The 23,343-nt window shown below is 39.8% G+C and overlaps 1 protein-coding gene across 2 annotated transcripts in view; it reads right to left on the bottom strand.

Annotated features, from left to right (window-relative positions):
• Positions 1-23,343, bottom strand: part of SLC4A10 (solute carrier family 4 member 10) — a gene marked incomplete at its 3' end in the record, with an annotated part of 132,169 nt that overhangs the window by 29,076 nt on the left and 79,750 nt on the right. For both annotated transcript variants that reach the window (XM_081315154.1, XM_081315155.1), the window contains 8 exons: positions 21,043-21,200; positions 19,708-19,795; positions 19,255-19,401; positions 18,024-18,124; positions 16,741-16,915; positions 16,453-16,586; positions 15,040-15,285; positions 1,026-1,131 (listed from right to left, as the gene is read on the bottom strand). In XM_081315154.1, coding sequence (XP_081171280.1) covers positions 1,026-1,131; positions 15,040-15,285; positions 16,453-16,586; positions 16,741-16,915; positions 18,024-18,124; positions 19,255-19,401; positions 19,708-19,795; positions 21,043-21,200 — 1,155 coding nt within the window. The remainder of the gene's footprint in view (positions 1-1,025; positions 1,132-15,039; positions 15,286-16,452; positions 16,587-16,740; positions 16,916-18,023; positions 18,125-19,254; positions 19,402-19,707; positions 19,796-21,042; positions 21,201-23,343) is intronic.

Below are 23,343 nucleotides of genomic sequence, written 5' to 3'. Positions count from 1 at the left end.
TTTTGTTTGACTTCTCTTTGTTTATTTATTTCAAAAACAAAACATAATAAGCATTACAAAAGCCATATCCAAAACCAATAATTAACCGCAAATGAAAAGCCAAGATGAAACTCAGAATAGGTCCCACGGTCAGTCATCTGGGAGCCAAAATGTAGTGGAATGGAACAGCTTTAACATTTAGAGAATTGCAACAAGGTGGGGCCTCCACAAATGCTTGGGAAGATTAGTCCAAAAAGTAGGGGCAGTTTATCTTCTACTTTCTTTTCTTCCTGCTTGCTTTTGCTTTTATTCTTGTTTTATCGGTCTTACCAGGTTTCCTGGTTATCAACCATAATAAAGAACATCGTACTGATTCACGTTCATCATGCTGGTAAAAGAAGAGTTCGTGTTTATGACTACCCTGCTACCTTATGGCCTACTGAAAATGCTATATGGATGCCAAGGGATTTTTCTAAACAGAATGAAATGTGGAGCCAAGGGCAAATATCTAAAGCCCCTCCCCCCCACCCCAGCTCAAAAAATAGATGGAAGTCAATTCTCTTCTGAGATCAGAATCTGCTTTTTCAGGGAGTCCAATGAAATACACAAAGCCTCTTTTCCTAGAATAGATCACTACTACCTGTCTTCAGAACTGCTTGCATATCTGGTGCAAAGTGAAGAGGCCTTCTCCTCCTTCCCATCATAGTGAACACTTTTTTTAAAAAAAAAATAGTCATCTTCTTTTCCAGGGTTTGATTTGTTACTTGACTTTAGCATAAATTGTAATTTGTATTTTGAGACTTTTTATGCCTTATGTTTTATTTTTTGCCAATCATCTTGAATACTCAGTTGAATAGCAAGGAGAGAGAATGAATGAATGAATGAATGAATGAATGAATGAATGAATGAATGAATGAATGAATGAATGAATGAAGTAGTTTGCAGACTGGGGAGAACAGCCTGCCGTTAGCCTCTGTATTCGACCCAGATGGGTTCTATATGTACACCTTGAATGCCTTCACGATATGATTTGGTGGCGCACTTACAGTCACAGTAAGATTTGCCCAAGGTATTGCAGATGAGGACACATTTTCTGACTGCCAATATTGTAAGGTAGTATTGCTTGGGTTATCTGGTTCAACACAGCTGCATCTGAAAAACAAATCGATGGCTGATGTTATCTCAATTAGAAATGAATAATTTAATTCACCATTACTTTGTAAATTGTCTGGGGCAATCACATATAAATTAAAGTTGATTAAACAGCCCTTAATGATACCAGACATAATTTTCCCATCCAGCAATGCAGCAATGGAATTGAATTGCTCCTGTATTGACTCTCCCCCTCTTCTCTTAAATGTTACATAGGGTGCTTGTTTTCATAGTATATGTCAACGCTGCCAACATTGGATGTTCCTGCTCTGACAACTGATGAAAATGCAGCCATTTTCTCTTCTCCTTTAACATGCTTTTCTTTATTTTTAGAATTTAGGTGCAGCAGGGTGGGGGTTGGGGGTTGGGATGTAAGCTCAGTAAGCCATAATAATAATATGGGAACTCAAGGACGAGCTGATAACGTTTTGGCGGGCTGAGGAGCTAAGGAGAGAGCCTGTGCTTGAAGCTAATTGGGGAATGTGTTTTATGACAGTTTATTGGGGGTGGGAATTATACTTTGTTATTTTGTATCAGGGGGAAGGGAATTTAGTTTTAGGGTTCAGCTATGTAGTGCTGATACTTTGTTTCCCGAATAAATGTTCTTTAAGGAAGAATTTTGCCTCAAATTTCTTTTGATGGGTTTCATCTATCGGAACCATGACAGTATATTACAAAGTTGCATAGTGATTCATTTGTAAAAGCTCTCTATAAGATCAAACCTCTGCCTCAGCCCATTTTTTTATTATTTATCCTTTATTTTTATCTTTCTTACTCCCCCTCTTATTGGTATTATTATGATGATGATGATTATCATTATTCTGTTGCTTTGCATGTACACTGAGAACTTCTGCACTGGAGACAAATTTCTTCTGTGCCTAATCACACTTGGCCAAATAAAGTATTTCAATTCAATTCAATTTTAGTCATTGCTCCACTTTGAAGGAAGATGATGAATCTCCAAAAATTTTGTTTCTACTAGGTTCTCAAAAGAACAAAATTTTATTCTGTTCAAAAATAAACTTCATTACAGTGTAAATTGAAGGAGGACTGCAGCATTGAGAAGATTCTCTAAAAAACAGGAGAGAATAAATAACTCTGTTGTGAATCATTTTTATAATATTACAGTCCTCATTCACCTATTTTAAAAAGTACACAAATACATGTGCCTTCTTCAGTCAATAACTGTTCTCTGCACTGAGATTATGTTGGAATTCCTAGCTTTGTATGGCTGAAATCCTTTATTTCATTACAATAATTACATTACAATTATTCAGTCTGAATTATTCTCAAGAAAAGGATGCAAAGGAATAATAGCTGGAAAATATTCTGTTCCTATATCTTTTTTATAAATTTCCTATGGTGAAATTAATTGGTTGCTGGATTTGGTAATAATTTACTCTGCTTCAGTAGGGCTTCTTTATGTTACAGAAGCCTGGAAGCTTTGAAAGATCTATTTACAGATTTATGAATCAGCTGGCTCCAATAGTACATACATAAACTCATAACAATAAGGTGCCTAGATGGGCTGAGGCTGCATTGGCTCTCAAAGGTGAAAAGTTTTGGGAGGGATATACTGTAAGGGATATAGGCCACATGATTGGGAAGGTTTTAATGTATTTGAGCAACATGGTGGAACTAAGGTAACATACGACCGACAATCTTTGCTGGCATGGCAAGTTTCTAGCTGTTTTGGAACTTTTGGTGAGACCGTTAAAAGTCATTGGCGCTGTTTGAAATTGTTCTGCCGGCAGCGAGATCTGACTGCTGGCCCAGCGACGGATTCTATTGCAAATCAGGGCTGTTTCCAAAGGAGGCAGAGGAAGAGAAGCCCCGGGTCTTATGGAGTGAAGGAACTGGATGAGGCTGTCGGCAGGCCCAGAGGAAGGGAGACAGGCTTCTGGAGGAGTTGGTGGCAGCGGCAGCGTGTTCCAGGGGCGAAAAGAAGCAAGGCCTCTTTAAGGAAAAGGAGCTTGTTTTTTTGCAGACGTTTCATTACCAAACTAGGTAACATCATCAGTACTGATGATCTTACCTAGTTTGGGTCATGAAACATGCGTTAAGAAAACAAGCAAGCTCAGAGAGCACCAAGGACCCCTCATTTCAACTGAGAGTTATCTATTTACAAAATAGATGTCCTGCTGGGTTATTGAGCTACAAATATTCTCCTTTATTGGGCTCAGCAGATACAGGTACTGTATTTTTCCGTCTATAAGATGCACCCTTGTATAAGACGCTCTGGCACGCGAGTTTCTCCATGCTGATCAGCTGTTCGGCACTCCAGCAAATCCGGAAGTTCAGCTGGCCGACAATCTTGCCCCCTTCTCCCTCTCATTAGTGGCAAGCCCACAGGGGCTTGACACCTGCACCAGGCGGCATGGCAACGCACACAGGCATGCCCTGGGCTGCGGAGGTAACCATTATTTTTCCGTGTATAGGACGCTGCACTTGTATAAGACACGCCTGATTTTTGAACAGGGTGTTTGCAGGAAAAAATAGCGTCTTATACACAGAAAAATGCGGTAGTCCTTATGACCACAACTGAGCCTAAAATTTCTGTTGTTAAACAAGATAGTTGCTAAATAAGTTATGCTCCATTTTACAACCTTTCTTGTCACAGTTGTTAGGTGAATCACTGCAGTTGTAAAATTAGTAAAACAGGAACTAGTAATTTGGCTTCCCCGTTGACTCTGCTTGTCAGATGATAGCAAAATGTGATCACATGGCCCTGGGACACTGCAACCATCATAAATACATGCCAGTTGCCAAACATCCAAAATTTGATCATGGAACCACAGAAATGCTGTAATGATCGTATGTGAAAAATGGTCGTACGTCAACATTACAAGTTGCCCACCAGCTCTAGAACTTGGATCCTCTTGTATTAAGCCTTAATTCATTTTAGATAAAAGAGACCATTAATATATACAGCCCTATGCTGTTTCTTCTGGCTTTCAGCAGGTTATCTCAAGCAGAGAAATTTTTCTATCAGAATATTAATCTTTATTTTATTTTTTAATATCAATCGGGGATTGAACCTGGGCATAAAAAGCCTGTTACTAAGCTTGATGGGGTTGCTAATATCAGTTTTCATGATTGTCATCCAGGGATTTGTGGCAAAGCTAAATGAAAAGGTTATGGATAAACAGGAAAAAGGGATTATAAAATAAGGGATTGGGCTGGAAAACAAAAAAAAAGATCATACAGTGGGGTAATTCTGTTTGCAACTTCAAACTCTGTGAAAGTTTTTATCATGTTTCAGGAACAAAACAAAGATTTTACTTTTGCCATTTAATTTGGAATGATATGCAACTGCACTGTGGAAAATAAAAATAATTTGCCCCCTGCTATGGGAAACAAATAGTATTGAAAAAGAGATTTGGACCAGTTTTATCAAACCATGTGGACATGCATTAATATTCCACTTGGTCATACTGCAATGTACTTATCCTATTTCCCAGCTGCTGTTAAAGCCACACGTCAAAAATGAATTATGAAGCTAAATGAAAGAACTACAGAAGATGCCATGTAGGTTATCCAAGTGTTGAAAAAGCAACTCCAAAGCAACTGTGGATCCAAGGAGGAAGATTATTCTATACAGTACAGTACATTGTCTCCCCCCAAAAAAATGAAGAGACAAATGCTTCTCGGAAAGTAACCATCTAAAGCAGACAATAAGCTACACACACACACACACACACACAAAGAGAGAGAGAGGGAGGGAGAGGGAGAGGGAGAGAGAGAGAGGGGGGGAGAGATGCATACATATAAATGTTATCTTCAGATCTAGAAAGTATTTTTGTTATCTTGGGCAGTTGAAACTAGAAATATGGGCAGTTGATTAAGACAGGTGCCCACCTGTTCAGGCTTTCCAAAAACTCTGTTCCAAACCGAAGAAAGTACCTGTAGCTCATGCTGGAACTGTGGAGTCCTTGGTTGATTGCTTGCAGACGTTTCCTTACCAGACTACTGTAGGTAACATCATCAGTCAGCAAGCAACCAATCAAGTTCAGAAAGTATCAAGGACTCCATTCTGTCCCCTCCTCTCCCGACCACCAGCATTCCACACCCACTGAGCAACCTCAGGAATGCCTGTGCTGTTCTCAATTCTTCCGCCCCCCCCCCCGCCATACACAAAGAATGTCTGTGCATAAGTGCACTTGTATGTGTGAACATACACATTTTCTGACAAAAGCACCAGCCCTTGGAAACTGAATTCTCTATCAGTGTACATGGGCAGGTGCTTAACTACATGTGTACATATGTTAGCATATGGGTGTGCATGTTTATATGTTTGTGCGTGTGCGTGATGTACGGTGTTCTTCTAACTTAGACTGTTTTTGTTGGTTTTCTATTGTTTTATTTAGAGTAAAAAGTTTAAATACGTGCTGCTGTCCATAAGATTTCAGTACCACATTGCTGCTATCCAGGAGAAATGCTCACAGTTGGCTTCTGTCTCCTTCTCTTAAAATAAATTAGCTTTTATCCGTTTTACAGACTTGATGGAAACTATGTCTACATCAATGTTTACACGTAGGCTTGAAAAGGGACTACCATGAAGAAGGAAGGAAGGAAGGAAGGAAGGAAGGAAGGAAGGAAGGAAGGAAGGAAGGAAGGAAGGAAGGAAGGAAGGAAGGAAGGAAGGAAGGAAGGAAGGAAGGAGGAAGGAAGGAAGGAAGGAAGGAAGGAAGGAAGGAAGGAAGGAAGGAAGGAAGGAAGGAAGGAAGGAAGGAAAGAAATGAAACATTGTCTTAGTTGTCATTTGACACCAGTTAACATCCCATACATATAGTCAAGGCTATGGTCTTCCCAGTTGCAATGTATGGCTGTGAAAGTTGGACCATAAGAAAGGCTGAGCGCCAAAGAATTGAGGCCTTTGAACTATGGTGCTGGAGAAGACTCCTGCGAGTTCCTTGGACTTCAAGGCGATCAAACTGGTCAGTCCTAGAGGAGATCAACCCTGACTGCTCTTTAGAAGGCCAGATCCTGAAGCTGAAGCTCAAATACTTTGACCACCTAATGAGAAGGAAGGACTCACTGGAGAAGAGCCTAATGCTAGGAAAGGTTGAGGGCAAGAGAAGAAGGGGACGACAGAGAATGAGGTGGCTGGATGGAGTCACTGAAGCAGTAGGCGTGAGCTTAAATGGACTCCAGAAGATGGTAGAGGACAGGAAGGCCTGGAAGAACATTGTCCATGGGGTCACGATGGGTCGGACACGACTTCGCAACTGACAACAACAACCATCCCATAGTAAAGGCACACAGCTTTCAGGTTCAGATTGAGTGTAGGAGTATTTTATTTTAATGCTTCATGTCCCTTGATGACTGCAAAGTATCAGGATGTCCAGTGAGTGTATGAGGGGTTAGCAGAAGCATGATAGATGGTGTCCAGATTCCTTCCACATCAGTGTGCCTGCTGACCATGTTCATAAGAGATGGTACATTTGGCTTCATTAGGGAAGTGGCTACATATAGAAATAGTTGTGCGCTTATCTGAATCCTCTCTCCAATCAGGCACCATCGATCAAATTTCCCCATCTGGTAAAAGAACATATTCAGGTTCCCTTTTCGCTAATGTTTCGAAGGCATTTAGTCAAATGTGAGTAGAAGCCTCTTTCAGACTCAGTAACTAGTGCCTGAGAAGCTGAACTGGAGTCTACATTTAGAGAGCTGATGGTTGTGAGGCCTACTTGCAAAAACCTTTGTTGCTAAGTCCCCTCATTCATACTTAGTATTCAGAGATAGTTGGAGTTTACAGGTTTTAAATATGACTAAACCCCAAAATAAAACAAACAAACAGATAAGTAATAGCAGCATCCTTTAACTAAAAGAACCAAGCATAGTTATTCATCAGAATGACATGAACTTGGCACCTTAAACAACTTTCACAGTGGGATATTATGCTCCCAATTCTTAAATGTATGCCACGGACAGATTGTCATATGCATACCGCCATGCCAAAGCTCTTTGAAATTATTCAGTATAATCTGTTAATAATCAAGGGACGTCTGGTAAAGAATTAGTTTTTCTTTTTTGTTAGAAAACATCAATTCATCCCTTTTGAAGTACAGAATAGAACTGCCAAAGTAAAGATGAAATTAGTGAATCAATTTTTGAATATTATCTAGAGAAAACTGAAGTCACGGCATATGGGGATGACCTTGGGAGATAGGAAGAAGAGCTACAGACCAGACAATTGGCACATAAAGATGCCTTAACTAACACATAGAAGGGGGGATGGCATGGAAAATATTTCAGAAGGGCCACACCCTAGTAAAAGGAAAGAGGAGAAATGCATTCAGTCTTGCAAGATTCTGTTAATGTAGCCTTACAATGAAAAATAGAGCTTGTACTCTTGGTTGTGCTTCTTTTATGGACTACCTCGCAGGGATAACACATAATTAAAAAAAACTGGCAGCATTTAAAAATGATTTCAAAAAGTTATCCTTTTTAAAAAAAGAGAGATAAAGAGTCACATTTTATTTTGAAAATTTGCCTTCATTTTTCTCCCACCCTGTCAGCACTTAAAGAACACACAGCAAAAAAGGGGCGGGGCTTCTCAGCAGAGGCGGATATCCAACATTTCAATGCGAATATAAGCAGCCATTGCTGTTCTCGAGGATTCCATACCAGTATAAAACTATGGGAGCAAATCATTCAATGACAAAACTTCAGTTGCCAGAAGGAAGCCCACAACCCTGTCAACTTTACTGCTGTGGCCATTGGACCCTAAAAAGAAAATGTGTGTGTGGTTACCAAAATGCCACCTGGCCCTGTGGTAGGCGCTTATAACACTGCAGTCTAAAAACCCTTTTAATAACAAAAGGGAAATGTAGCATATACGTTTTATAGATTTATTTGTAGATTGTTGTTGTTGTTGTTAGCTGTGAAGTCGTGTCCGACCCATCGCGACCCTATGGACAATGTTCCTCCAGGCCTTCCTGTCCTCTACCATCTTCTGGAATCCATTTAAGCCCATGCCCACTGCTTCAGTGACTCCATCCAGCCACCTCATTCTCTGTCGTCCCCTTCTTCTATTGCCCTCAATCTTTCCCAGCATTAGGCTCTTCTCCAGTGAGTCCTTCCTTCTCATTAGGTGGCCAAAGTATTTGAGTTTTAGCTTCAGGATCTGGCCTTCTAAAGAGCAGTCAGGGTTGATCTTCTCTAGGACTGACCGGTTTGATCGCCTTGCAGTCCAAGGGACTCGCAGGAGTCTTCTCCAGCACCACAGTTCAAAGGCCTCAATTCTTTGGCGCTCAGCCTTTTTTATGGTCCAACTTTCACTGCCATACATTGCAGCTGGGAAGACCACAGCCTTGACTATACACACTTTTGTTGACAGGGTGATATCTCTGCTTTTTAGTGTGCTATCTAGATTTGCCATGGCGTTCCTCCCAAGGAGCAAGCGTCTTTTAATTTCTTGGCTACAGTCCCCATCTGCAGTGATCTTGGAGCCCAGGAAAATAAAATCTGTCACTACCTCCATTCCTTCCCCATCTATTTGCCAGGAATTGAGAGGGCCGGATGCCATGATCTTGGTTTTCTTAATGTTAAGTTTCAACCCAGGTTTTGCACTCTCCTTCTTCACCCGCAACAAGAGGCTCTTTAGTTCTTCTTCACTTTCTGCCATTAGAGTGGTATCATCTGCATATCTTAGGTTGTTGATATTTCTTCTGGCAATCTTAATTCCAACTTTTGATTCATCTAGCCCTGCCTTTCTCATGATGTGCTCTGCATATAAGTTAAATAGGCAGGGCGACAGTATACAGCCTTGCCGGACTCCTTTCCCAATTTTGAACCAATCCGTGGTTCCGTGTCCAGTTCTCACTGTTGTTTCTTGGCCCACATATAGGTTCCTCAAGAGACAAATAAGATGGTCTGGTACGCCCATCTCTTTAAGAACTTGCCACAGTTTGTTATGATCCACACAATCAAAGGCTTTAGCATAGTCAATGAAGCAGAAGTAGATGTTTTTCTGGAACTCTCTAGCTTTCTCCATGATCCAGCGTATGTTGGCAATTTAATCTCTAGTTCCTCTGTCTCTTCGAAATCCTGCCTGTACTTCTGGTAGTTCTCGATCCACATACTGCCAAAGTCTAGCTTGTAGGATTTTAAGCATAACTTTACTATCATGTGAAATGAGTGCAATGGTGCAATAGTTTGAACATTCTTTGGCACTGCCTTTCTTTGGAATTGGAATGTAAACTGATCTTTTCCAATCCTGTGGCCACTGTTGAGTTTTCCAAATTTGCTGGCAAATTGAGTGTAGCACTTTTACTGCATCGTCTTTTAAGATTTTGAATAGCTCAGCTGGAATACTGTCACCTCCACTAGCTTTGTTGTTGCTCAGCTTTTCTAAGGCCCACTTCACTTCACATTCTAGGATGTCTGGCTCAAGGTCAGTGACCACCTCATTGTGATTATCAGGGATGTTAAGCTCATTCTTGTATAGTTCTTCTGTGTAATTTTGCCACCTCTTCTTAATCTCTTCTGCCTCTGTTAGGTCCCTGCCATTTTGGTCTTTTATCATGCCCATTTTTGCATTAAACGTTCCCTTCATCTCACCAATTTTCTTGAAAAGATCTCTGGTCCTCCCTATTCTATTGTTTTCTTCTATTTCTTTGCACTGTTCATTTAAGAAGGCATTCTTATCTCTTCTAGCTATTCTCTGGAATTCTGCATTCAATTGGGCGTATCTTTCTTTTTCTCCCTTGCCTTTCACTTCCCTCCTTTCCTCAGCTATTTGCAAAGCTTCCTCAGACAGCCATTTTGCTTTCTTGCATTTCTTTTTCTTTGGGATGGTTTTGGTTGCTACCTCTTGTACAATGTTGCGAACCTCTGTCCATAGTTCTTCAGGCACTCTGTCTATCAGATCTAATTCCTTAAATCTATTTGTCACCTCTACTGTATATTCAACAGGGATATGATTTAATTCATACCTGAGTGGCCTAGTGCTTTTCCTTACTTTCTTCAGTTTAAGCCTAAACTTTGCAATGAGAAGCTCATGGTCTGAGCCACAGTCAGCTCCTGGTCTTGTTTTTACTGACTGTATAGAGCTTCTCCATCTTTGGCTGCAGAGCATATAGTCAATCTGATTTCTGTGTTGACCATCTGGTGATGTCCATGTGTAGAGCCATCTCTTGGGTTGTTGGAAAAGAGTTTTTGCTATGACCATCGTATTCTCTTGACAAAATTCTATCAGCCTGTGCCCTGCTTCATTTTGTACTCCAAGGCCAAACTTGCCTGTTATTCCAGTTATCTTTTGGCTTCCTACTTTAGCATTTCAATCCCCCATGATGATAAGGACATCATTTTTTGGTGTTAGTTCTATAAGGTGCTGTAGGGCTTCATAGAACTGGTCAATTTCATCCTCTTCAGCACTGGTGGTTGAGGTATAGACTTGGACTACTGTAATATTGAATGGTTTGCCTTGGATTCGAACTGAGATCATTCTGTCATTTTGAGGGTTGTATCCCAGTATTGCTTTTCCTACTCTTTTATTGACTATGAAGGCTACTCCATTTCTTCTGAGGGATTCTTGCCCGCAGTAGTATACCTGATGGTCATCTGAATTAAATTCACCCATTCCTGTCCATTTTAGTTTACTGATACCTAAGATGTCGATGTTCAGTCTTGTCATCTCTTGTTTGACCACGTCCAGCTTGCCTTGATTCATGGATCTTACATTCCAGGTTCCTATGGAGAAAAAATCTTTACAGCATCGGACTTTCCTTTCACCACCAGACACATCCACAGCTGAGCGTCCTTTCGGCTTTGGCCCAGTTGCTTCATTCTTTCTGATGCTACTAGTACTAGCCCTCTGCTCTTCCCCAGTAGCATATTGGACACCTTCCGACCTGAGGGGCTCATCTTCCAGCGTCATATCGTTTTGCCTTTTGGTACTGTCTATAGGGTTTTCATGGCAAAGATACTGGAGTGGGTTGCCATTTCCTTCTCCAGTGGATCACGTTTTGTCAGAACTCTCTGCTATGACCTTTCGGTCTTGGGTGGCCCTGCACAGCATAGCTCATAGCTTCATTGAATTACACAAGCCCCTTCACCACGACAAGGCAGTAATCCATGAAGGGGTATTTGTAGATAAGTATCTATAAAAGGTAAAGGTAAAGGTTCCCCCGCACATGCGTGCTAGTCGTTTCCGACTCTAGGGGCCGGTGCTCATCTCCGTTTCAAAGCCGAAGAGCCAGTGCTTCTCCAGGGACGTCTCCGTGGTCATGTGGCCGGCATGACTAGACACCAAAGGCGCATGGAACGCTGTAACCTTCCCACCGTAGTGGTCCCTATTTTTCTACTTGCATTTTTACGTGCTTTCGAACTGCTAGGTTGGCAGAAGCTGGGACGAGTAACAGGCGCTCACTCTGTTACGCGGCACTCAGGATTCGACCCGCCAAACTGTTGACCTTCTGATCGACAAGCTCAGCGTCCTAACCCACTAAGCCACCGCCTCCCTTCCAAGTATCTATAGTATAATCCATTATGAGGTAAATGCAAAGATATCATTCAACATTCAAGGAAGGCCTATTTTTATACCCGGTAATAAAGTATCACACAGAAATACACACAGACACAAATACACACAGACACACACAAGGCATTCTTGTACTAAGGACAGATTTTACACAACTATTCACACAAGCCAAAGGACTATTACAGAGGGGTATAAACTCCATATATACCCTTTAATTCATTTTCCCACAAGAACCTCTATATAAATATACTTATTTTCTATACATGTCCACTGAGAAATGAAAAATTATTGATATTCATTGGACTGACTTTTAATAAGTACTCAGAAAGTTGCAACCATATGATTAGATATTCAGCTTTGGAAAATATATGATGCCTTTTTATTCATCAGCTACCCATCAGTAAAGTGATATTTTGGCCAATTACAAAGTCCATATATAATATGTTTGGGGAGGTTGGGGGTTATTTCGAATGTGAGAGAGCTTTTAAATATGTATGGAGCTAAAGAAGTGGAACAAGACAAAATGAGCAGGTGTGTATATTTACTAATGATATTGGCTAGCAAAACAAAAAACAAAAAACCACCAGACAATTTCATTTGTTATCCCTGACAAGTAAGAGACTGATAAAGATTTAAAACTGAAGAGATCTTTCAGAATTTATTACTGTGCCAACTCATAAGCAGACTCATACATCATTTACAATTGCCCTGAAAATACCTATGTTGATTTCCTTAGAAATACTTAACCATATAATTAACTATTCTAGAAAGAATTTCAGGATAAGGACCTACAGCAGGGGTGTCAAACTCAATTTCATTGAGGGCCGGATCAGCATTGCGGTTACCCTCAGGGGGCCAGGTGGATATGGCCAGGGTGGGCGTGGCTAGAGTGCATATGGCCTACTGGGTGGGCGTGGCCAGCTCTACATCGTTCGCATCAAGGGTGCCTATGGGGGCCTGGGCAGGAGTGGGACAGATCTGAGGGTCTCTGGCAGAAGGAGGGTCTCTGGGCCAGGGCCAAGGCAGTGGGGGCCGTTCCCTCACTGTTTCCAGGATGGCTTCGTGGGCCGCATGAAACCTCTTCGCGGGCCGGATCCGGCCCCCGGGCCTTGTGTTTGACATGTCTGACCTACAGTATACGAAAAACAAAGGATTGAACAGCTTTCAGAACACTGAGGCAAACTTCACTACAAAATTGTGGATAAGCATATTAGCAAATTAACCACTGGATCCCATCCATCATCTTGATGCTCCCTCACTAATCCCATTCTCATTGTCCACTTCGCCATCTTCTCTTTCACCAAAGTGGAATAGCCTCTACTAGATGCTTTGAATTTCAGCTCCTATCAAGTTTATCCAGCACAGTCAATGTGAAGGAACTATGGGAGTTGTAGTTCAGTAACTTTCTGCCTCTGTTATGGCTCAGCTCCTTTCATCCCTTCATTCCTTCATCCCAATTCAATGGGATTCTGACAGTAGGAACATTTTCATTCTCTACCAGTTGCATCTGAATGCAAGTTATTTTAAATGGTAGCACGCGCAACCTTTCCCGCCACAGATAATTACAATCACACCTCGATATGCCACCAACATTTATAAGATACAATACAATAAGATACAATAGTGGGCTGCAGTTGTGAAATTCTAGCATAAAAGTAAAACAGCCAGCCTTTCCTTGGCACCAAACCCAAGCAGTGTTATAGTTGAGGAAACAGTATTCCAAAGCTGTAGAGAGGAAGATGACATTGACAGAAATAGATGAGCTCTGTCACCAAGATGATAAGGGGAAAATCATATATTAAGCCCACAAAATAGCTTTCACAAATGGTTCAAAAGAAACCTCATTAATTCACAAGTGTATAAGAAAGGGAAGGAGATAGAGCATAGCGTAATTAGACTTGAAAGGTCATATTATTACATCCAATAATAGTAGCTTTGGCCTTCCTAAGGAGTTCGTTTCTTAGCCTGGTCTACCTAGTCAGGCTGATAGAAACCATGACAAAGAAGGTCCACTAGTGCATTCTCTTCACAATGCCCCTTTTCCTAGCTAGGGTGCTGAGGGCACTCTATCCTAAATATTTTTATGTATTGGAGAAGGCCCCCTTTCAAGTACCAAGGGCCTCTGAAATGTTATTACTAAAATCTTAAAAATCCAACCACTAGCAAACACATAGGCAGCCTGGACAGCTCCTATAAAGGTATCTACAAGTTATTCAGGCAATACTTCACAGCATTCTACACTAACTGCAGGGTCCACATTATTTTCAGAGAAAACCCATGGAAAGGACACAACACAGTTTAACTACAAACTAGATTTTTAGCATTAAGTCTAAGATATACAGTAGACTAAGTTAGCATAAACTTAGTTCTACCAAATGAGCTGGCTAGATGTTCATTTAATTCAAAGATAACTGAGTAAAATTAATTTAGGGTTAGATGAACATTTTAATTGATTCAGAATGGTTTTGCTGAAGGGCTTATGTTGCAGAGTATCTGAGTTGCCGAAAGTTTGTGGCTATCAAGAGGCAGCATAGTAGCTCTTAACTGAAAAGGAGAATTTTGGCCTGCACACAGACATTTCTTTTTAAAAAATAAAATAAAACCAGCCCTATCCTATCTATTAGTTACTACTTTAAAGCTTACATTTGTGGGAACGGCCAGAATTTGGTCTCTCAAGAATTTGGTTTCTCACCCTTCAGCCTTTCCAGACCCCCCTAATGGGCCTCCCTGTTGGTTTCAGTGAGAGCACACTCTCCTGGCTCACAGGGGGGCTGGCATGTGGGAGGTTTGGGAAACGCTGTGATAAAGCCTTCACATACATCTTATGGTACCTTGTTTTTGTGTGATCTCATAGGCACCTGAGTAATCCAATTATTTCTATGTATCCTACGTTGTATGAGATTGATGTAGTTTTTGTAATGTTGGAGGTGAATAAAAGTTCAGCGGGCAGTGCTCACGGGAGTTCTTTTTCGGAGACGAGGCTGCCTGGCTGGTTCAGGACAACTCTATCGACCCGGGTCCCCGGATTTCCTTTTCCCTTCATATATTCATGAAATAAATTTTCTTTTGGAAAACATCAGTTTACCCTTCTTTGAATTTGTAATGATTTCTTTATTTATACAGTATGAACTGGAGAAACAGTATAGAAACAGTATATAGTGCAACTTCAAAATTAATAGGTATGATAATAACAAAAGGGGAGATAATGAGTCCATATCACTGGAAGCCTTCTGCTGTGCCTCGTTTATTTAAAATTTAATTAAAATATTGACAAACAACAGATACCAATGTGATCTTGGTGACCTTGACAAGTTCATAGCAAATTTCTCTTCCTACTGGGCATCTCCTTCTAAGTCTCATAGTAGAAACTCTCCCTTTGGCAATTAACATCAGCAATGATTAATGAAGAAAATCTTACTTACGAGTATTGTGTAAGGAGTTCCAAGTTATTATGCATGTTGATTGGATATGTTTCTCTGAGATGATAGAGCTTTTCTAAGGCCTCATAAATGAAAATGATGCAGATAAGAGATGCAAAGGCTTCTTCCGTAAACCGAGTTATGTAGCACACCAAAGAACTTGCATCAGTCGCAACGAGAATGAGACACAGAGTTGCAGTCCATAAACCAATGCTCGCTCTCAAAGAAAGGTAAGACAGTTCGTATTCCCTATGAATAGATTTTTTAAAATATTACTGCGGTGGTCAAATGAGAAGACATAGATTTAGGAATTCCATGTGGTCTCTAGACAATCAATTATTCTACAAAATAGCTTTTTTTGGAAAGCATAGCAAAGGCTATAACTACTTGTTGTCATTTGCCAATGCTAAGCCATAAAACCTATTTCAGTAATAAGACTGATTTTACTGGCTTATAGTTGTGGCATTGCCTTGAAGGCAAATTCCTAGATTTGCTTGCAAATCTCAAAAATAAAAAGGCTTCCATTCTGCTCTTGAAGAGTCCATGATTTTATTACTGGATTTTATTTATTATTGTTCATAATAGGAGGGGCAATAAGTACATGAGTCAACAAATATATAAATACAATGCTATTTTATGTTATGATTCAAGGACTTGTGCTTCACACATTCCCCTCACTCAGGAGAAGCACTTGGAATCCATTTTAAAGAAAAATGATATCCAAATATATAAAATAAAACAAATGCTTAATTAGGCACAATCCCAAATGATCAAGAATTTGGGCATAAACTATCAAGATAGGCAAATAACTCTAGGACCACTCTAAATTGGCCAGGGAATGTAACATTTTAAGGATGCTGCCATGTTGTTTTTTTCTTTGTCTATCTGATCTGCAGTACTTTGGCCTTAAATTAACCTCTCTTAATGCTATTTTGTAGATAGCAATAGCACTTATATACTGCTTCACAGTGCTTTACAGCCCTCTCTTAAGCGGTTTACAGAATCTGCATATTGTCCCCAACAATCTGTGTCTTCCTTTTACTGACCTCGGAAGGATGGAAAGCTGAGTCAACCTTGAGCCTGTCAGAATCGAACTGCAGACAGCTGGCAGTCAGTAGAAGTAGCCTGCAATACTGCATTCTCACTACTGCACCACCACGATTCATAGAAGCTCAAAGACACTCAGGAATTTTTTAGATGGTACTTAAAAATAGTTCCCATCGTCCCTGATTACTCGAGCTATGGGCAAGGCACATGGCTCTACTCCAGTGCTAATACCAATCCAACAGTAGTCTTTTAGAAATGATATTAAACATATCAAAAGATTTAGCACATCTTTTTGAGTTTTTCCAAGAGGCTTGTTCAAGGGAAGGCAGAAATGATGAAACTCAAAAAGGAGGAACACGGAACACTTACTTGCAAAACTTGTATAATATCTTTTCAAACACCAAAACTGGTCCTGTGCTACCTAATATGGTCAGAGGCTGCCCACCAAACAATGAGTAGGCTATTCCAGTCATCGATGCACCAAACAAAGATTCTATTGCACTCTGTGTATTTAGAAAAAAAAAGCAGAATTGAAAAGTTAGAGCTGTGACTTGGGAACTGATCCTTAGAAAATGCAACCCAGAACATTTTATTTATTGGGATAGGGATAGGGACAAATAGATATGGCAAGACTGCAAATCCAATTGCAACACATACTATACGACCGTCTGTTGCTTCTCCCAGCAAGCCGCCAAATGTGATAACAGGAGACATACAAGCACAATAGAGAAATAGAAAAGATGCTAGACACTGCAAGCTGAATGCATCGGTGAAGTCACTCAAAAAGAATGGCACTTTCCTCTTGATATCTAAAACCAAGCCCCCAAAGAGCCTAAAGAGAATGAAAAAAGAAAGAATATCACTAAAATGTGATAATGGGGGGTTTTTTGTTGTTGTTTTAAGCAGAAACATATACTTACACGAATTCAATGTAATGTGCTATTTGCATTCACTTTTAAAATGAGGTATGAAATAGACAAGAGCTCCCCAGCTCACCATCTCCCTGTTTTTAGCCTGAAGCCTTAACCAGTAGTACATCAACGGGTTACTTGCCTCCGAGATATTAGAGAAAGCAGAACTATGGCCACTTCATTTTGGCAGCAATCCTGACAAGAGGACTGCCTGTTCATTTACAAATACAGCCATCCATGGCATGGAGAGATCTTCAAAATTGCAACTAGGCCCCACAAGAGAATACAGCGAACTGATCCTTCAAGTGGGAAGTTTAGTGCCTTTGCTTGAGAGAAAGCCAAAGCGTTCACCTAACCAGGTTTTCAGTATTAATTGAGATGAACAATTTTGTAGGAATTCCAAATCATTGGAACTTCAGTTATAGCAATATTATATAATGCATCCCAATTGAGTAATTATTAGGTAAAGGTAAAGGTTCCCCCGCACATTCGTGCTAGTCGTTTCCGACTCTAGGGGCTGGTGCTCATCTCCGTTTCAAAGCCGAAGAGCCAGCGCTTGTCCGAGGACGTCTCCGTGGTCATGTGGCCGGCATGACTAGATGCCAAAGGCGCACGGAACGCTGTTACCTTCCCACTGGAGTGGTCCCTATTTTTCTACTTGCATTTTTACGTGCTTTCGAACTGCTAGGTTGGCAGAAGCTGGGACGAGTAACAGGCGCTCACTCTGTTACGCGGTGCTCGGGATTCGACCAGCCAAATTGCCGACCTTCTGATCGACAAGCTCAGCGAGACGAATCTCATCCATTTTACTAGAAAAAGTACATTTACGTAAGTATTGGTTTTAAATAAATGGGACAGCCTATTCATTTTAACCATCATTTATATGTGGGTATCAGAACACCTATTGACCTTTAGGTGGGTGCTAGATCATATTTTTTAAAAAGAGTCTTACATGTCTTTGTACGTGTGTGTATGAATGGATATCTATATGTGTATGTATACAAATAAAACTACTATCTTACTACTAACTTTCCAGTACGTTGTAATTCTGGCCCCGAATGTCCCCCAAGTGGCTCTGGATCTCCATGAGCAGCAGTTCCATTTGGTACACCTGGAATTTTACGTTTCTCCTAAATGAAAAAAAATGGATGTGTCTGTTTTGAATTTGTTTTCCATTCCAAATTGTGGGCTGTCAAGGTAAGTTAGAAATGTCATGTCTAGCTTCCTTTGATAGGCAGCTTTCACAAATGAAAGTCATCAAAGTAACTTATTTAATAGGACTTCTAGCATTTGGAGATGCCAAGCAAAATCTGAGAGAAGCGTCTTGAAAAGTGCTACAACTTGAGCCTCCTTAATAATAACAACAACATTCTGCCAGTCTTCAGCACCAGAGATTAAAAATCAAAAACAAAAACAAAAAGGACTATATTCAGCCATCTTTCTCCTGTGGGTTTGTGGGATGCTGTATCCACCACACCTGTTACATTGCTGAGACTGTTCAAGTGCAATGAAGTCCAAGTCAAGACAGAGAAGGTCCATATTCCTGCTGATTTACTATTAAGACTCAAGGACATGTTACTGCCGTATGTGTGCTACTGTTGTACCTCTTTCTGGAATCTCTTGCTGTGTCTGTCTGCCTGGTAAAATTTATTTACAATAAAAAAAATACAATGACAAAGTCATGCTCAGACTTTTACTGAATCATACAAGCTGAAGAATAGAGCAGAATAGAGTAGAGTAGAACAGAACAGAACAGAACAGAATCTTTTTTTTAAAATTCCATTTATATCCCGCCCTTCTCCGAAGACTCAGGGCGGCTTACAAGCTTAGCAGTAGCCTTCATTCTATGTATATGCCTGCTTATTAGGGCTTTCACACACACCCCAATCAGCATTATTACAAAGTCAGCTTAATTGCCCCCAACAATCTGGGTCCTCATTTTACCTACCTCGGAAGGATGGAAGGCTGAGTCAACCTTGAGCCTGGTGGGATGCGAACCTGCACTAATTGCAGGCAGCTGGTGTTACTTAAGGAGGCATTAACCCACTGCTCCACCAAGGAATCTTTATTGATTTATACATGACATATACGTTGTATATGTACTGAAAAGTCATGGGGAAAAAACTCTTTGAGATGCCAATGATCTACAGTATAAGCAAGGTAAATGATGCAGAGCACAGATTGTATCTTATGTAATTGTATCACAACTGGAAGAGATGAGGAATATAAATGTAAAAGATAAATAAAACTAAATAAATACCTGAGAAGGAACATTTTTGGGAGGTTCTATGCGAATTGTTGGGTCCCATTCTCCTGGAGGGAGAACTGTCACTTGATCAAGAAACTCATCAATTCCAGCGACTAAGTCATTGCGGTCCTTAGCTTTATATGCAACATCATGAAATACCTATGAAGGAAAGAAGGAACTCCATGAGATTTTATTTCTAAGGAGAAAAAAAATCCAAACACAGTTGTTTCTCAAAAAATCATAAAATTTATTTTCCTGCTCATTTTCAGTTTTGTTCCCTGTGATTCAAAATACTGATTTTTTTAATCTTTCTATTTAAATGGCTCTGAAGGTTGAAATAAGAAACTGCTAGTTATTAAACTAAAGCATTTTAGATGGACATGGTGATGTAAATTTTCATACAAAGCACTTTAAAACAGGTAACCTTTCAATGGGTTTAATCAACGCCTGTGAATAGATAAGTACCTCATCTGTCATTAATGTGCCAATTGATCTGCCAATCTCATGATACTGTTGACCTTTTCCTGAGGGTCCCAGAAGAATAAATAAAAATCTATGAAAAATAGAACACAAAAATATTCAGCTAATGTTAATTTTACATAATTCTAGTATCTGAACAAACACAAGTTAGAAGAAACTATGTCTGCGTTTTAACTGCTCTTGAATTTGTATTATACAAGTTGGAAAATAATTTCTTTTGAACAATGATATACCATCAAAAACATTTTTTAAAAAACCCCAAGAACATGTTATTTTTTTTAGGAAATTATAAACACTTTCCCTGCTGATGAGGTAATTGGTAGTTTGGGGCTCATGTGTTTCTTAAAACTAAACAGAGAAGTATACACATTAAAATGGTTTCCTAATGTATTATTAAGCTGTAACTGTACCCAGGGCTTTTTTTCTCATAGAACGCCCAGAACGGAGTTCCGGCGCCTTTTTTGGATGGAACCTTGTAGGGTAGGGAAGGCGAGTTGTATGACATGTGTGAGTTCCGGCACCTTTTTCTTTTACAAAAAAAGCACTGACTGTACCAATACATAATGTTACACAAAACAAAGTGAGAATCATTTCTGTTTGAGAAGGTTTTTTGCCGTGTTTTAGAATAGTTAATGCTTATTATGTTCTATTTAGGCTCATGAACATCCTCCCAGCTTTGTACAACCATTGATTCCCTCTTAATCATGAATACAAAACCCATTTTCCTATCAGATTTAAATGGAATTTTTCATTCAGACTCTTATAGAATTTTCACATATGGATTTAAACTTTTAAAATTGTAAAAAGGAAAAAGAGAGAGAGGATAGTCTATGAAATGTAGACTTTCTTTTGACTTTATTGCAGGGCATTAAACTACTGCGATCCTAGGTAAAGTTTGAGACTGCTTAACCTTCAAAGCAGAATTATGCATACATCAAACTGTACTCAGTGATGTTGGTTTTCAATGACTTCTTATCTCATAGGTGGATGGAACACATTTTGGCTACAGTTGTTTGCTATACAAATCAGGAGTTTTGCTAAACTAGTTAGAGAACTTGTGAGCCTAGCGTTGATGATATTGTCCAATTTGGGTGGTGAGGTGGTCTTCACATTTTTTTTAATCCCATTTATATCCCGCCCTTCTCTGAAGACTCAATGTGCTTAGCAATTGTGCTCTGGAGCAATATATAATCCTTAACATTATTCAGAGAAGTCTTCCCTTATTCCCTGATTGGCCCTTATTCTTTTTATCTGTGAGCTGCAGAATATAAACCAAGCTGGAATAATTACATTTCTTTCTTAGCAATGGTTATAAATTACCTTGATGGGATTGGAACTTCTGTCAATCCTGAAAGCAACATAGCAGGAGACAATCTAACAAAAGCGACTACGGCACGGTCCAAGAATTCAAGCTCACCAACCAAAATGTTTGAAGCTTCAGCTCCAGGCGGGATTTTTTTCATGAAATGCAGGTCAACCTGATCATTAAAAAAAAAAACCATACAAGAAAAAGAAGAATGGGGGGAGGAGAAATGAGAGACCCTAAGAGATGTGAAGATTTCTAGCATTTCATTTCACTGACACATTGATACATCATAGATCATTAACCACAGGACAAGTTAGCATAAACATGTATTAGTGCAGGTACAAACTCTGATAAATTAATTGAAGTTACCAATCAATAAAAACTTTAATTGTGGTTTTATAAGACTTGACAGCTAATTTAACAATTAAAGCTCTAAAATAAATATTTGTGCTCTAAATATAATCTACAATCTGCAAATGTTATCCTAGTCATATTGATATCTTACAAAAAAGCTAATGTTTCTGGTACTGTGCAAAGTCTATTTAGGGTTGTTGATTTTACAACGCTTGCATAGGCAGCTTAAGAATGTGAATTCCAATCCAAATAATCTTCAACCAAGGTGTTAATGAGTTTGTCCAACATGATTCATTCGAATAGGACTAAGATCTGACTATTTTTTAAAAAAAATGGGAATCATAATTCAAGCTTACAGAGAAAAGGAGTACAGTTATTTTTACTTATTTAAAATTTTAACTAAATTGATGAATGAAAATGAGATTGTGATTTTGCTTTACAAAATTAATAGTTTTATTTTTGTTATAGAAGAATATTACATTTTATATGGAAGATTCTTCAATGTGGCACTTCTGCCATGGCCCAGAATGAGCCAGGTGGCTCACACTGGAACTCCATGATTCATTTCCATGGGAATCAAGAAAGATACACTCAGTGTCCTCACCTACTGCTCACATGGCCACAATTATTGTTCCATGATTACCATGACCGTGTCTATGCCGCCACAGCAGTTCCACTGTAAAATGCAACATGACTGGCAGCTGCTGCAATACATAAAGCATCCAATGAAGTTTTCCTTTTACAGAATAAGGCATTAGAGTAATCTAGACCAGGGGTCCCCAACTCCCAGTCCGTGGACCAGTACCAGGCCACGGCATGCCAGCAACTGGGCCGCAGAAATAAGCAAAGCCCCATCCGCGAGATGCAGGCAGCATACAAAATCATGCACCCTCCAGTCCACAGAAAACCTCTCTTCACGGAACTGGTCCCTGGTGACCAAAAGGTTGGGGACCTCTGATCTAGACAACGTCCGTGGATTTCCACTCCACAGAATGTTTAGCAATGACATGTGTCTGGGGAATTCTGGGAATTCAAGCCCACACTTCTGGGAATTGTCAAGGTTGGGAAGCACATTGGGAAACACCCAATGGCCCAACACAGAGCTTGCTCAAGTTCCACTGTCACAAAAGCAACAATATTGTTGAAAGTTCAACACATCATACATGTGTTGTTAAACTTTAATGCTTTAAATTGTGTTTGCTGCTACTGCAACAAAGCGTTCCTCATCACTTTTCCTACAATGCCTCATTCTGAGGAAAAATCTTTTCCTCAGTAGGATGCATAAACATTCAGGAAAAAAATTCACAGGAGGCCTCTGCTACTTTATAGAGACACTGTTACACTGTTAGCATTAAGCATAACAGATCTCTCATTAGATTATACCGGCCACAAGTACTTGCAGAGTTAATAAGCAATCAGTTGAAAGACTTTTAATCTTTCTCTCTTTCTCTCTCCAGAAACAATTATTTTGTATTAGCTTTCTGAGAAAAAGAGGATTTGTAAACAAAAAGAAAGAAAGAGCAACATTATGGTAGAAGAGTTACCTACTGATTGCATTGAACTTCCTGTTGCCCAAAAATCCAATGTGAGAACACTTAGGAGCATTATGTAATGCAAGAACAGTAACCAGAAAAGCGATTCCATAACTATGTGGGCGGGGGTTGAAAGGGATTGTATTAGCTTTTTGAGAAAATAAGGAGGAATTCTATACACACAAAGAGAGTGCAACATTACAGTAAAGCAATTTGTTATTAGCTGCATTCAAGTTCCTGCTGTGCCAAAGATTAATACTAAATAATACCACTGAGAAAAATAAAAAGGAAGGTTCAGCTAATGGAGGGAATGTCAATATGAGTATTGTGCCTAGGCCAGGGGCAGGCAACCTCGGCTCTTTTATGACTCATGGACTTCAACTCCCAGAATTCCTCAGCCATGCTGGCTGAGGAATTCTGGGAGTTGAA

This window comes from Vipera berus, assembly GCF_964194415.1.
Source record: "Vipera berus genome assembly, chromosome: 1".
Lineage (NCBI taxonomy): Eukaryota > Metazoa > Chordata > Lepidosauria > Squamata > Viperidae > Vipera > Vipera berus.
The sequence above is the reverse complement of the archived record's forward strand: the minus strand, read 5'-3'. Positions and strand labels throughout refer to the sequence as shown.